The sequence below is a fragment of the Lates calcarifer genome, linkage group LG21 (genome assembly GCF_001640805.2).
Source record: "Lates calcarifer isolate ASB-BC8 linkage group LG21, TLL_Latcal_v3, whole genome shotgun sequence".
NCBI lineage: Eukaryota > Metazoa > Chordata > Actinopteri > Centropomidae > Lates > Lates calcarifer.
This window is the reverse complement of record NC_066853.1, coordinates 2,359,058-2,375,970: the sequence shown is the minus strand read 5'-3', so window position 1 is coordinate 2,375,970 and position 16,913 is coordinate 2,359,058. Positions and strand designations below refer to the sequence as shown.

Genomic DNA, 16,913 nt, shown 5'->3' with positions numbered 1-16,913 from the left:
TTTCAAAGTTTCCTGGCTGGATATCAGAGATGAACACTGATTTTTGATTGATCTTTTTAACTGATCTACAGTTCAGCATTACTCTGGAACTTGCTGGACCTGACTCAGCAGTTTAAACCGCTGACTATCAGTTAAGCCGCGATCAGATTATGCTATTTTATGTCGTTTACGATGGTCACCATATCAGATTATGCGATCATGGTGCCATAAAGTCTTGCTGCATCTTGGTTGGGAGACTTGTAACACCACAAGTTTAACTCCCAACCAATCATTCACAACCTTGTGTGTTGCCAGGGAAGAGGGTCAAGAAATTCTAATCACGTTGTCAACAGGTGGCGATATAACCCTAACAGAGCGCTCTGTCATCCTATTGGTCAAAGTGAAGGAACACATCATAGAAGATGTCAAATACTCGTTTTGCTTTGTCTTCGTATAATATAGAGTGCACCCCCTGGTGTTCAACGCAAGGAAATGCATGTCTATGTATGAGCTAGTATCCCACCAATGTTAAATATGCCATCAAAATTTAGTTAGTTAGTCCAAAATTTCCAACAGGAGTTCAAGGAGTTTTTCTGCGAACTAGAGGCAAATTTTGTGCCAAAAAAATATAGAAAAGAGTTTCACGAACATATCGGACATTACAGTGTTACCATAGGAATGAACGAACTTCTGGTTGGCTCGCGTGTGGCCTCAGTTTAAAGGGGAAATATCTCCTTAGTGGAACACCAACAACGTTAACAATTCATCCATATAATTTTATCCTTTTATAAGTTTACTTTTTTTTTTTTTTTTAGACGTAAAATCTGAAAAGTAACCACTAGCTATAGCTGTCAAAATACATTTCACTCAAAAATTCAGTGGAATATTCAGTGAAAATTAGGAAAAACTGTATTTATGTGTAGTATGTGGACTGTTACTTCTCACTATATATACTATACAGATCTAAAGTCTCACATAAGCCACGGCAGTTCATGATTTACCTGAACTGAACCAAACTGAACCTGACGCCACCTGATTGGAGATCAAAGTCTTCCAGACTGGACGATGATAAAACCATTATTACTACTGATCAGTGTGATAGAAATTCATCCTCATCGAGATGGGATGTGATGGGACTAACACCCGGCAATGTCAGACACAATCGGCTTTGTGACGCCCTGCAACAGCTGGGGAGTGTGTATATGTGTGTGATTAAAATGTGTGTGTGTGCACATGTGTATATGGAGGTGTCCTGATGCTGAGGAATTCATTCCCTGTTCCACGCAGTGCGAGTACACACTGTATGTATTTGTTATATCTTGGTCTTAGTGGTGAGGCGGTGCAGGATAAAGGTCTGTCGGCAGGGGAGAGTGCAGCCCCCTCACTCCTTCTGTCGCTTGGCCCGAAGCACCGGAAACGTCCCTTCAGGGGTTTGAGCGTTGAGGCTGGACGGTGCCAGGTGACCCGCCGTGAACTACTAGCTATTGATAAACCTTGGCAAACGCAGAGAGAGAGTGTACAACGAGTGTTCGTCCATATTTGATGTGACAGGATTAGGTTTGTCAGAGCTGCTGGTGTGTTGTATTTGGGTTACCAACTGGCACCTTTAAGACACACAGGAGAGACAGAAAGTCAAAACATCAAGAGGGGAAATAAAAGAAATAAAGAGGAGGAGAGGCTAAAGGATAAAGGTTGGAGTAAACAAAGAGATGAATGGACTTAAGAGGGATTTCTTCCCAAACCACTTCTATGGACGAAATATTGCCTCAGATTTTGTATTGTTAAGTCATTGTTTTTTCTTTGGGTACTTTATTTTGATTTCAGCCTTGATAGGGACAAAAAGCTTTGCAATCAGTGCAGAACTGAGTACCTGGCCACCAGTGAAAAAGCTGCTGTAAAGTACTCAAACGGCGCAATTGTCCATGTCAATGGACGTCCATTTAAGTTCTTGTTTTTACCACGGACAGGCTCAGATCGTTTAATGTCTGACAACATTATGGAGAGGATTCCTACAGAGGTAGAGCTTTTTATTAAAGAGCAAGATCCTTTTTCTTTAGCGAGAAACAGCCTTTGTATCAGTACCAGACTCCACTGACAAAAAGAGAGATTTTACCAAGCAGAGCGCAGGAGCTGCTGGAATACCACTGCCTCAATCTGTTAGTCAGTTAGTGTTATTGGTGAAAGAAGTATTCATATCCTTTACATAAGTGGAAATACCACACAGTAACACAAATTAACTAACAAATCAAGGCCAGCAACTGCCGTGTTCTGCTCTGTAAAATTACTGTTTTTTTCAATGGAGTCTGGAACTGATATAAGCGATGTTTCTAGTTGACGAAAACAGATTTTATTCTTTATTAAAAAGGTGTATCTCTGTAGGAATTCTATCCACAGGCTCAGATTGTTATAATGGTTATAGGTAGTAATGCTAGTTAGCACTTAGCATAGCTGAACCAAAGCCAGCAGCTAAAATATAACAAACCATTTCTAAGTCCTGCTCATCTGCATAACTTCAGCTAACATTAGTATTGAGTTTCATCCTTTTACACAGCTCGTCTCGCTCACATCGGCAGTTCCTCCTTTGTGCTGTGCTGGCCCGGTTAGGTCTGCTGACCCGAGAAAAGAGGTGAACTCTTCACTTCATGAAATTGCATTTGTCGCGTGATCACACCGAGACGTTATAGTCCAGTTCCAGACCCCGTCACTCAATTCAATCTAATTACCGGGGCCAGGGCTGTGAGACAGGATGGGCTGGTGGTGTAGAAAAGGAGGAGGAGGGAGGACAGGTATTGATGGAGGCTAAAGGTGAGTGGGATTAGCAGGTCAGCCGTGACATTGGGCTTGTTTTTAGCTTTGATTTTAGCTTTTTGTTCGCAGCAGGAATTAAAATTTGAAGCTTTGTATCCGCATTTTAAAACAGTTTCTGTGTGTGTTTCTTCTCGACGGCATGTGAACAACAGAAGAGTTTCTTTTCTCTCTCTCTTAAAAAAAAAAAAGAGGCCAAGATGTTCTACTTTTCCCTCTCTAAATTAACGACACAGCAGCATAATTTAGTTCGCCTCGCTGGCGTAATTTGCTGTTTCACTGAACTTTTCTTCAGGGGTTTTTTTTTGCATAAAGTTAAAGCAGCATCAAGCTGAAACCACAAACCTGGAGCTTCCTCCCGTCCTCAGCAGAAATATGCTGTTGTTTGGTCGACCTCCCTCTCTCCCCCCATTTCTCGCTCTCCCTTCATTTTCTGCCCCTCGCCTGTTGCCGTGGTAACTAGCAGGGGGAGAATGATGAAGGGAGGGAGGAGAGATGAGAGGAAAAGGAGGGAGTAAGGAAGGGGGGGTTGTGTTGGGTTTCTGGGTAAAGGAACCACAGCTGCTCTTCCTCCTCTTCTTCTTCTTCTTCTTTTTTTTTAATCACCACATTTTCCATTTCTTCTTCTCTTGCTTCAGTCCAACTCCCACCTCACCTCCACATCTATTTTTACTCCGCTCATCCCCCCCTCCAATCACCATGTAAACACCGTTCAGGGTTTCATTACAGGAGACTGACATTTAACATCGAGGGAGAACCTCAGTAATATCAGGAGAGCTTCACTGTGTCTGTGGAAGTTTAATAATAATGGAGACCGCTGGTGCAGCAACATCAGATGCAGAAACTATAATTATTTCCTCACGTCTCTGTGCACATTTTCGTTCTGTTAGCTGCACAGAAAGAGGTCGGAAAAATAGGCGTTTTTTGGAATCATGTCGGCGTAATGTTTTTGCATAATCACCGCCGTCTGTGTGGCAACATATTAGTCAAAGGGAACAACAAACAGTGTCTGCTGGGAACAGAAGGTGTGAGTGTGTCGGGATATGTGCTAATGCGTCTGCTGTGTGTGTGTTTGTGTGTGTGTTTGAAGCCTAAATACACAACATATTTAATTAATTTCTCACTCAGTGTTTCATTTCATTAGATTAATCAATGAAATTAACCGGAGAAGCAACGGTTGTATCCAGTGTAGTCAAATGGTGCAGTTGTCCATCTCAATGGACGTCCACTAAAAGTGCTTGTTTTTGCCACTGACGGGCTCACAAGTGTCTGACAACATTATTAATGGGATTCCTACAGAGATAGACATTTTTATTAAAGAGTAAGTTCCTTTTTGTTTAAGCAGAAACAGGCGTTTTATCAGTACCAGACTCCACTGACAAAAACAGTAATTTTACCAAACAGGAAAACAGGAGCTGCTGCCTCGATCTGTCTGTTTGTCAGAGCTGTTATGTGGTATTTTTTTTACTTAAATAAAGGATCTGAATACGTCTTCCACCACTGAGAGTCACACAATAACACAAACGAATCAACAGGTAGAGGCAGTGGTATTCCAGCAGCTCCCATATTCTGCTTGGTAAAATTCCTGTTTTGTCAATGGAGTCTGGTAGTGAGATATGAAGCACTGTTTCTGGTTAAACAAATTGGATCTTACTCTTTAATAAAAAGTTCCGTCTCTGTAGAAATCCTGTTCAGAATTTTTTATCCCTTTTGTTTAATCAGAAACATCACTCTATATCAGTACCAGACTCCATTGACAAAAGAGGAATTTTACCGAGCAGAACACAGGAGTTGTTTGCATTGATCTGTTAGATTGTTTGTGTTGTTGTGCAACTTTCAGTGGTGGAGGAAATATTCAGATCCTTTATTTAAGTAAAAGTATCACACAATAACACTGACAAACTAACAGACTGAGGCAGCAGCTCTTGTTTTCCTGCTCGGTAAAATTCCTCTTTTTGTCAGTGGAGCCTGGTATTGATATATAGCAATGTTTCTGGTGAAACAAAAAGGAAGTACTCTTTAATATTAAGGTCTATCTCTGTAGGAATTCTATCTGTATTTATTTTCTAATCAGCTAATTAATCGGTGCAGGAGAAACACAAATGTCGCGTGAAGCTTTTCCACCAGCGGCAGTTTAAACGCCTCATGTGACTGTTCACAGAGAAACAAGGCTCTTCATAGAAAACTACAGTCTGGAGATTATTCCCTGACGAGGGTGGAGGGGTGGAGGGGTGGAGGGTTGGGGCCTTGGGAGTGCACATGAAAGGAAAAAAAGAATAGATGCTCTAGAGAGGAGAGAAAAACAGGTGGGGATACTGTGTCAGGGTATGATAATCTAAAGCTATTCGATGGCATTAACAAAAAAAAAAAAAAAAAAACCCTAATGCAAGAATCCTCCCTTGGCCCAGCCACAGATTACAGCAGTGGGTTGCGTGTGGAAGCTATTATATAATTCATTCTCTGATGAGATTTTCCTTCATTGCTGGTTTTCCTTACCTCCCCCCTCCTCCTCCACCGTCTCCCCCATCACTGGCAGGTTTCTGTTTTAATTTAAGGAGGGGTTGGGGTGGTCCGAGCCTCACTGGTACTTTTTATTTATTTATTTTTTGGGTGACTTTATAATCTTTTTATCCCTGTCTGGAACCAGTTCATCTTAAACAGCAATTTGATGATGTCTTCTTTCAGTACAGTTGAAAACACACTCGCCGTCTGGATGTTGAGAGTGAGCGTGCACGCGTACGCAGCCCATGTGTGTGTGTGTGTGTTGGTGTGTGCACGTGCAGACATCTATCGCAGCACTCGTATTGTGAATTCTCTGCTCGATAAGCTCCTTAATGGAGTCACTACAAGGGCAAAACCATTTTCATTTTTTACACTTTTTGCATTTATAATTTCCTCCCTCCTTCCCTCCCTCCTTCCTTCCTTCCTTCCTTCCTTCCCCATACCATTTTTTTGAGGTTGTCGATTTTGATGAGAAGGTAACATGCGAGCCGCACACGCCGTCAGGATTAACTCTGCCCTTCGACTCCACATCTGTGCCACACACACACACACACACTCTAGACTGGCAAAGCCACTGTGTGCGATTGGTAGATTACCCTTCACACACAGCCAAATGCCATCTAATGATTATCTGGCAACGTCTGAGGTGCAGTTTGGGGTTGACAATAATGTCCAGACAAACAGATCTTCTTATTGAGTTTGATTTAATAAATCTCTCTGTGGAATACAGCAGATTGGCCTGAGGTAGATTCAAGAGACGGCTACTGCCGTTTTACAGATACCAGACTCCATTGACAAAAACAGTAATTTTAGCTCAAACACAGCTGCCGCGATCTGTTGGTTTGTTAGTGTTATTTTGTGACTTTCAGAGGCGGAGGAAGTGTTCAGATCATTTAAATGAGTGAAAGTATCACACAATAACACAAACACACTGACAGATCTAGGCAGCGGTATTCCAGCAGCTCCCATATTCTGCTTGGTAAAAGTCATCTTTTTGTCAATGGAGTCTGGTACTTATATATAACAGCGTTTCTTCTTGTTCTGTTAAACAAAAAGGTACATAAGTACTAACTAGCATAACTACCATATCATATCCTACAGTAAAATCCTCCTTGTTTGACCAGGAACAGCCGTTTTATCACTCTGTTCAAAGCCACCAGACTACCTTGACAAAAACAGCAATTTTACCGAGCAGAGTAGGGGAGTTTCTAGGTTACAAACCTTCATCGGTTTGTTTGTTTGTGTTACTTTATGGTACTTTTACTCATGTAAAGGATCTGAATACTTTAACCACCCACTGAAGGTCACACAATAACATAAAACAAACAAACAGACTGAGGCAGCAGTATTCTACAACTTCTGTTTTCTGCTCAGTAAAATTCCTCTTTTTGTCAATGGAGTCTGGTAGTGATATATATAGATGTTTCTGGTTAAACAAAAAGGATCTTACTCTTTAATAAAAATGTTTATCTCTGTAGGAATCCCCTCCATAATTTTTTTTATCAATGTTTAGCCAGAAACATCTCTACATATCACTACCAGACTCCATTGACAGAAAGAGGAATTTTACCGAGCAGAGCATGAGAGCTGCTGTAATACCACTGCCTCCATCTGTTAGTCAGTTTGTGTTATTGTGTGACTTTCACTGGTGGAAGAAGTAGTCATATACTTTACATAAGCAAAAATACCACACAATAACACAAACTAACAGATTAAGGCAGCGATATTCCAGCTGCTCGGTAAAATTCCTCTTTTTGTCAATGGAGTCTGGTATTGGAGTCTTGGGCAGATTTTTTTCTGGCAATGTGACTGCATTTATTCACACTTAACCTGTGCCTTTACAACACCACTCAAACACAACACGATCATGTAAAGTTGACCTATGGTTTACTGTTACAGTCTTCTAAAGGCGTTTAACTGTGCACTGTTGTGGAGCTTTACATCTTTAAATTTAAATGGCCTGCCTTGTGCACATTGACCTTTTTCTCAGGAATGAAGCACCTCGTACTGAACTAACCCCCCCAAAGCCATTTTTATATGTCATCATGTATTGACTTCTATGCACACAAAGCCCATAAATCCACAATAAATGTAATGAGGTCAGGTTTTGACGGCCTGCAGGAGTGGCACTGCACTGACAGCGATTTATCATACCATAATTTATGGTGTTATCATTAATAGAAATGGCCGTGATTAGGGAGTGTTGATCTTATGCAGAACTCCCTCATATGTATGATTAACAGCGACGTCCAGGCCCCGGGTTTTAGTCGGAGACGACTCGCCTGCTCTCAGATCTGAAAAATAAATGAGGGATGAATACAGTGAGGAAAAGACAGAAACCTGTAGTCCATCTACGATACGCCAAGTCAGCCCAATTTCAGCAACAATAATCTCTCGATCTCACAGCACCCTGCACAGAAATAGCACGTAATCTGCAAACAAGGTTAACCTCCGTCACGCCTGCACAGAGAGCAGATAAAGTGTGTGTGTATTGTTTACAACAAAGTCAACAACTGAGACGATTACTCCGTATGATTGTGCAGCACGTGGGTGTTTTCAGTCGTGTGCAGAAATTAATCAACAGCCCCCAACTTTAAGTGATTCTATACCGAGGTTGCCATGCTAACTCGGGCCTAATGATGCAGAAGGTGCTAAAATTAGACCGAGGAGAAAGCGTCATCCTCACTTCTCGTCACCTGTAAACACCCCTCACAAAACACACACACAAGGACACATACTGCATCTCGAGTCAAAGATAACAAGCTGTGAGTTACGAGCACTGACTCTGCTGTAACTGAGTGTTTACTCTTCTTCTCTGGTGCTTATCGGGTAGAGTGGTGGTCCGTCATTAGTGCAGTTTTTTTTCCTCCTCTCTTTCTGATTAAGGAGTTCAAAGTCCTTCCTGAAGCTCCCCGCTGTGATTTCAATTTCAAACTCTTCCCTTCTCCTCAATTTCCCTCCTAATTCTCTTGCCCTCAGGCCTGGCAACTGTGAACAGCTGCTACATCTGGAATTGTCCATCTCAGTGGACGTCCACTAAAGTGTTTGTTTTTGCCGCTGACAGGCACAGGTTGTTGTTCTAAGTGTCTGACAACACTATTTTTTAAATTAAAGAGTAAGATCCTTTTTGTTTAAATAGAAATAGACCTTTTATCAATACCAGACTCCATTGACAAAAAGAGGAATTTTACAGAGCAGAACACAGGAGGTGCTGGCCTTGACCTGTTTGTTTGTTTGTGTTATTGTGTGGTTCTTTTTACCTCCGTGAGGATCTGAATACTTGTTCCACTGCTGAAAGTCACAAAATAACACAAACTAACTGACTGAGGCAGCTGTATTTTAGCAACTCACATTTTCTGCTCGGTAAAATTATTCTTTTTGTCAATGGAGTCTGGTACTGATATATAGAGATGTTTCTGGTTAAAAAAGGATCTTACTCTTTAATAAAAAGGTTTGTCTCTGTAGGAATCCTTTCCATAATGTTGTCAGACACTTATAATAACAATCTGAACCTGTCAGTGGCAAAAACAAGCACACATGTTCTTAGTATTGTACTGTATATCACTTAAGTCCATAAAGAGATACTGAAGAAGCTTGCTGTCATTTAACGTTAACTCTGAGGAAACAAGCTCGTTAGCTCGGTCATTAGTGGGGCAATTTTTGACCATCTTTATCCATTTCAACACTGATGAAAACCTTCGTTCTGTACATTTACATTCCTCCTTTACCGTCTCTTTATCTCTACTATTCTTCTTCTCTCCTTGAATACTCAGCACATTTGTCGAGCCTCTGCTGGGAAGGACATCTCAGGACATCACATCCTTTCTAATGCACTAAATTACTGCACGTCTCCAACTGTATTAACCCCATTTATCTCTTTCTCTTTCTCCATTAGGATCCTGCTGACAGTAGTGGTGATCTTCCGTATCCTGATCGTGGCCATCGTCGGGGAGACAGTGTACGAGGACGAGCAGACCATGTTCATCTGTAACACCCTGCAGCCCGGCTGCAACCAGGCCTGCTACGACAAGGCCTTTCCCCATCTCCCACATCCGCTACTGGGTCTTCCAGATCATCCTGGTGTGCACGCCCAGCCTCTGCTTCATCACCTACTCTGTACACCAGTCGGCCAAGCAGAGAGACCGGCGCTACTCTTTCCTCTATCCCATAATGGAGAGGGACTACGGGGGAAGGGACGGGGCGCGAAAGCTTCGCAACATTAACGGTATTCTAGTTCAGCATGGCGGCGATGGCGGTGGAGGGAAGGAGGAACCCGACTGCCTGGAGGTGAAGGAGATCCCCAACGCCCCGCGAGGCCTCACCCACGGGAAGAGCTCGAAGGTTCGCCGACAAGAAGGGATCTCCCGCTTCTACATCATCCAGGTGGTGTTCAGGAACGCGCTGGAGATCGGGTTCTTGGCGGGCCAGTACTTCCTGTACGGCTTCAGCGTGCCGGGGATCTTCGAATGCGACCGGTACCCGTGTCTCAAGGAGGTGGAGTGCTACGTGTCCCGGCCGACGGAAAAGACGGTGTTCCTGGTGTTCATGTTCGCCGTGAGCGGCATCTGCGTGGTGCTCAACCTGGCCGAGCTCAACCACCTGGGCTGGCGCAAGATCAAGGCCGCCATCCGGGGCGTCCAGGCCCGCAGGAAGTCCATCTGTGAGATCAGGAAGAAGGACATGGCGCACCTGTCCCAGCCGCCCAACCTGGGGCGCACGCAGTCCAGCGAGTCAGCCTACGTCTGACCACGAAGAAGAAGAAGAAACAAAGAGGGGAGGAGTGGGATGAATGTGCAAGAGAAAGAATGAATTAATTATGTTTGTTGGATGGATGGTGTGGAGGGTAAAGCAAGATGGCTGCTCCTCTGCGATGTTGGGATGAAACAGAATGTATAAAGACCGAACCTCCTCCAGACTCTATGACTTTGTAAGTCACTGGAGAGTAGAAGAATAATTTAAAAAAGCATGAAAGGAGGACAAAAAGTTCTCTAATGCAAAAACATTTTGTTCTCAACGGGGAGATAATCCAACTGCCATTTTATACTTTTGTCTTTTTTAACTAATTACTTCTCCGCCCCTCGTTTCCTTTAATGGGAGGAATTAGTTCCTCGAGGGGCTGAAGAGGGCAAGACTAGAGATGAGAAGAGATGAGAGGCTGTTTTGTAGTTCTGTTGGAAGACAGAGACAGCTGGCGTTTGATGCATCCCATGGTGCTTTTCTTCTGGACTGTGTCAGCCTCGGTGAAAACAAAAGAACGGAAGAACTGTCAAAGCCGTGATGGACTCTGGAGGACAACGTTTGCGAGTCGAAGGGAAGGTGTCGCACTCTGGGAAAACAGAAACAACTGAGGAGGGAGAGAGAAGAGGAACTCGAGGTTAGACCGAAGCCAAGACCAGACCAGCAAGACCAGAGCTGCCTCTGATCAGTGTCAGCCTCGCCTCTGCTGGAACATTGTCACAAGCCAAAACCGAGAGAAAAAGACTGACGATGTTTATGTTTTGTCTCTTGGCAAAAGAGGATTTTAACACAAACACAGCGAGTACCATAAACAACTTTTTTTTCTTTCCTCTCCCTTCCATCTCTCGCTCTCTCTTTCTGCTCGACGGTTGGCAGCTATATAAGACTCCTTCGGATGACAGTAATGACCCTCGCTGCTCTCCCGCCACGTAAACCTTGGAGAGGAACTAACGAACAAATGAACAAACAGCGCGATAAACGTCAGTCTCTCCCGAAGCACAAACCAAACTTCCCTCCTTTCCTTCCAGCATTCCTGTGGTGCTGAGAGACAAAGGAGGGATGGAAAGAAAAGGAGGAAGAGAACGGGAGTTCATGGGAAGGGGGGACCGATCACTTTATTACAACTTTAAACAAATTTTATAAAATATATCACCGTTTTTTTTTTTTGTTTGTTTGTTTTTTGTTTTTTTGAGAAAGCGATGGTGCCATCCTTGAGTTACATAGAGTATAACATGGTAATATTATTTATCCATTTAGAATATATCCAAATAGATTTATTTATCTTTGCGGGGCGGGTTGGTCGGGGCATCATGTTGCTGTTTTTTCAAATGTATAAACTGTCTGTCTTTTTTTTCTTTTTCTTTTTTCTTTTTTTTGTTTAGTTTAAAGCATTTCTCACTGATGGAACTGATAATGACATGTATGGGGTGGGAAGGGACGAGTAGTGAGCTTTCTTTTGAAATGTTTTGAGGCTATGCAGCTGATTTTTCTTTTTTCACTTGCGACAAATTTGGAAAATGTGATTGCAGTTGTTACTTAAAGTAACATTATGTAACTTTTTGCTGAGCAGGAGTGCCCTCTGCAACTTGAGAGGAGTAAATAATTCTGTTGGGCTCTGAGTCTGACTGGTTAAAAGGTTTTCATGCACAGAAAACACAGCCTATCATTTTCAAAATGGTGCATATTACCCACGATCCCCTGCTTGTGGAGCAGGAAGTACTGTCGCTGTAACAAACACACCAAACTCCATTCAAAATTCTTGATATTTTCAAAGCTTCCTTGCTGGATATCAGAGATGAACACTGCTTTTTAATGACTTTTCTGTCTTTTTAACTGATCTACAGTTCAGCATTACTCTTGAACTTGCTGGGCCTGATTCCAGCAGTTTAAGCCGCTGACTATCACTCAGTTAGAGGAAGATCGAACAGGTGCTCATTGTCCCTATTACAAGTCTGTGTTATTTTAAGGTAAAATAGTTACATAACGTTGCTTTAACTGCATGCAACATGCAGAACAATGCAGCTGATAAACATCTGCATGTGTTTTCCTACAGAGATTTAAAATCAGCTGCACAGCTTCAGGCAGTTAAGGCCTGTGAGCCATTTGAAAAAGGCATGTTTACACGAAGCGATGTTTCTTGATGAAGCTGTGTAACCAATGAGTAGTAACTCTCTAGGGACAGTCGTGTTTTTGAATCTCAGTGGTTTTCAATTTTTTGCATTTCTTTCCTGACTGGATTTCAGCATGCATGCCTTGTAAGAGAAAAGTAAAAGAATGACATGAAAGACATAGAAAAAGATAATGATGATCGAGAGTGATGCACCTTGAATAATGCAGACGAATGGGAGAGTGGCAGACTGAAGGAACTCTCATTGGGATAAAGGCTGTGTTCGTGGACACACTAAAAAAAGGGAACTATCACACTGCGAGCCTGTGAAACCACATATAGGGACAGTTCAGTGGACTGTGTTCAGGAAATTAGATTATTTAACATGACATGGACACACACAGAAACACATTAGGCCAGCATGCAATTGTCCTGTTGTGGAGGAGGCTTGAGTGACAGAGACAAGCACAAAACAGCTACACAAACTCTGATTTTCTCTGTTAAAATCATTGAGCAAACCTGGTGTAAAAATACTGTAGCAGATCAGTGTTCTGTGCTTTAGCTGTGGCCAAGAGAATCTCATCTACCACTGCAAACTGAATGGCCTTATGTAGCTCAACACTGCTGTAGCTTAACACTGCCACGTTTAGGGGTTTGATTCTTACAGGGGTCACCCATGCACTAATGCTAGTCTCTCACAACTTATCTTAATGACGCTACAGTACTTCATCTTCTGTCAGTAGACTGCAGGGTTAAATGTTAAAAATGCTAAAGAACACCTTTGTATAAAAAGATTTCTAATTTAATTTTTGTTCTTATCCACTTTCCTTCAACTTGCCTTATCTTTTTTTTTTTTAGCTTCAGCTGGTGATTTCCTACATTTCCCACAATGCCTTTGGACAACTCCCAGTTCACGATGCTCATGGCAAATAAAGCAAAAAAAGGTAAACACCTTGCATCAGTACCGGCCACACAAAGAGGGATGTTAAATCAAATAAGGTTCAGCAGCAGATTATTGTCATTGTTTAAAGTGCAGTTTTTACTCAAACGCAAGAGGATTAGGGACATGTGAAAAATATTTTTTGTTTGTTTTTTTACTTTGAGCACAGAATTCTGACGAAAAAAAAAGTCAGAACTCAATTCTGCCTTTTTTCACTTAGAATTCTGAGATCAAAGTCAGAATTCTAAACAAAAAGAGTAAGAATTCTCAGTTGTGGGGTTTTCCCGCAGAAGATCAAAGTCAGAATTATATATATATAAAAAAAGGAGTTAGAATGCTATGACTTTTTTTCAGAGGATTCTAAGATCAAAGTCAGATTTCTAAGAAACGGGTCAGAATTCTGAGATCAAAGTCAGAATTCTAAAAAATAATAATTAATGATAATTCTCTCCCAGTATATTTTCCACATGTGGCACCCGTCTTTTTCCGTATACTAAAGATTTACAGCTAAATGTAAAATCTTCACAACCACCTGCTCTGAATATAAATTGACATGACAGTGAGTAATACCCTAAGCATCATAAACACATTAGCCAGAGCTATATTATGTCTCTGAGCAACAGCTGATGTAGCCTCAGAAATCCCCCTCAACTCTCTGTTTCTCCATTCAGTCCCTGTGACATAATCTCAGTGATTCTTACAGGTGATTATCCCCAGATTTAGACTCCTCTGAGGATCTCTATGGGGCTCAGTGGGATCGGTGCAGTCTACTGTATGCACTAGGAAGGACAAAGACACTGACAGGGCATGCCAGAATGCCTAATAATAGAGGCTGAGTCTTGGCTTTCCTCAGTTACTGTGAGAGCTTGTGCCTCTAGCGAGGGCTTAAACGCTGACCTTGAGCTTAAAGGCCAAGCCGATGTCCTGTACTCTCCTGCTGGAGAGTCCCTGCACAGCACAGCATTGATCTAATCTCCACGGAGCACAGGTCAACGCTGTGAGCTCTATTTTTAGTGAATAGTACGTACACTCGTTCCCACTGTACATCAGTTCTAGGAAAAACAAACAAATCTGAATGTGGGGACAGTTTGAGTACACTTTACTCCTCTTGGACTCTGTCATTATGTCTGGTTTCATTCAGGCCCGAAACATAAACAAAGAGCTCGGGGACCATAAATGTGTCCTGGTTTTCTTTGGTTTACATTCATCCAGCATTGATTAGTGACTCACGACTTCAGTCAGTGGGTACACGGCCTCCCAAAGTCCCTAGATATTCCAACAGTCCACTACTCTCCACTGTCGTCTACTTTTCTATTTGTCAATGTGAAATGAATTATGCAACTTGTTTTTTTTTCTCATTTGCTTATCTTTTTTGACTTGTGGATTAATTTTGTTGTCTGTTGCTCTTTTTGTGCAGTGACATATCAAAAAAAAAAGAAAGATGTTTTTTCTATGTAAAGGAACAAAAAGGTTTTTTTTTCAATGTGTAAAAATCAAGGGTAGAGTGTTCAAATATAAGACTAGCAGAAAAATACGTTATATTTCCTCCCTTGCCAAAGTGATATACAAAATTTAATTAATTTTCAAAGATTTTTTAAACTAACTGCATGTGTAACTGCTAGAATAAGCATGTTTCTATGTTTTCTTCAACAGAATCTTTAAAGAAAGAAAGACTTTTTTTAGTCCAAACTATGGAGCAAAGCTATTACGTCTTGATGCAAAGTGTGTATATTAATAACCCAGTTCTTCAGACGATACAGAGCCAGACAGACAATACCAACTCAGTGATGTTTAAACTACCTATTACAGCTTATCAGTCTCAGATTTAAAAAAAAATTAAAAAAACACCACATACAATACATCCTCTACTTTAAAGGAAATTTGCACATGAATATATATGTCTTTATAAGAGAGTTTTGATCTATAAATCAGTGAAAACACAGGGTACCATGAGATGTCAGACACCAGAACATTCCAGGGTTTAATCCCCAGCACAACGTCAAATTAACATTTACAGCTTTTTAGTGTGTAAATACAATTAATCCTCTGCAAAGCTCTTATCTAAGAGAGAGAGACAACGTATTGGGGGTACAGTACACCGACTGCTGACTCAGGACAATAATGCTGATCTTATACACCAATCTTTTCTAGTAAAAACGCTGTTTCTACGTCAGCAGCACTTTTATAGAAATGGCGTTACAACATGTCAGCATGCTTTTCATTTACCATCTAACCTTGTGCTGTAAAGCCCACCCCCAGGAAAACTGCCCTCAAGCCTGATTTATTTTACCCGTTGGTGCTATCAAGGTTTGACCAAACACATCAGTTCAGATACATTCCCTCGTCTCCAGCTCACGACGACGCCACACACCACAGGTCAGGTAGCAAAGCAGACCACCTTAAAAAATCAAACCGTTAACTCTTGACTGTTACTAACAAACATCATCGTCACTCCGCAAACTTTACACTCAAGTCCAGTAGCAAACGATTTGATTCCTCAGGAAGGCAACAGCTGTTTCATTCATTGATTAACTACATTTCTCTTTATACTGCCGCCACGAGGACCTTAGATTAACTTAGTAATCACGTGATGTAGCCAATCCTAAGGGCTGGTTAGAGGAAGTTTAGGAAACGCCCCGTTCATACGATGCGTCCAAGGGCTCCTTAGATATTACAAATTAAAAAGCCATATTTTTAAAGAAGAGAAAGAAGAGACTTGGCGCTCTACTTTGAAAGAGTACAACAGGCCAAGATTAATCACATTCATATGTGGTCAATTAGATGATTTAAATTTTAGCATTTAAATTGAAAATTAGACTTCTCGTTCCAAATGAAAAAGCTTTTTACTGTGTTTAACCGAATGAGAAAATGTAAGACATATAAAGCTCCTTTTATCCAGATGTTCAGCTTCAATTTTCATTTTACACTGAAGTAAAACGCTCCCTCCTCCCTCCTCTGCCGTCCCAGCAGCTGGATTATTATTATTATTATCATTATTTCGACTGTTTCAGGGTGCAGGGAAGGACCTCCCGACCTCTTGCTAATCTGTCATGATATCAGTCGTGATTACTTCATCTAATTACGCTGAGTGGCAGATCCAGGCGGAGTGGAGTTTAAACGGCCATCCGGATTTGAACCCTCCCATCCCCCCCGTCCTGTTCCCCAACTCTCGGGGTTGCGGATGTGCGATTATGACCTGAGATAGCTTCAGTCTCTGACTCTAAAATTCACTAAACTCCAGATTGTTCATTTATAGGGACTGAATTGGAAAAAGGGATGAACAGAGCTCGAGTCTTTTCCAGACCACCCTTGAGCAGCGGCGGCGGCAGGAGGAGCTTTGTCAAGTTTAGCCAATATTTGGCGTCCTGTAGCAGTGATCAATATTTAAGGGATCAGAAAAGGGGAAAAAAATCAACAACCTTAGCCCGAGGAACTAATTCAGTTATCTGTAACATCTGTACAGATGTAAAAACACGGACTGAAAACAGGAACTACACACTCACGCTTTGTAACCTTCATCTGAAAATCTGTCGTTTGTTTTTCCGGACTGCAGATTTTATGGTGTACCTGCCGGACCTTCGCCGAAGGTTCACTGTATATTTCTGACTGGTGTACTGTATGTAAAGACTGAATAAAACCTTGAATGTTACATCAGGCCTGAACTGGCCTCCGTGCTCGCTGATTTTATGACCAGTAGGCATGTGTGGGGAAAACGTGAGCGGGTGGGTATTTGTTATTTGATCCACGTGGGAGTGATGGGATTTAGGAAATATTAAAATGATTTAAAAGCAGTGTGGAGGAAAGCGAACAAAGGTGGCAACAGTTCGTATTGATACAGGTCTA

General features: G+C 41.8%; 1 protein-coding gene across 1 annotated transcript in view; it reads left to right on the top strand.

Annotated features, from left to right (window-relative positions):
* LOC108883130 (gap junction delta-2 protein) overlaps positions 1–16,719 on the top strand; it is a 28,515-nt gene extending 11,796 nt beyond the window's left edge. The window contains 2 exon segments of the mRNA XM_051065718.1: positions 9,182–9,320; positions 9,322–16,719. Of these exon segments, the coding sequence (XP_050921675.1) occupies positions 9,182–9,320; positions 9,322–10,032 (850 nt within the window). The 3' untranslated portion in view covers positions 10,033–16,719.
* Positions 16,720–16,913: the final 194 nt, after the last annotated feature.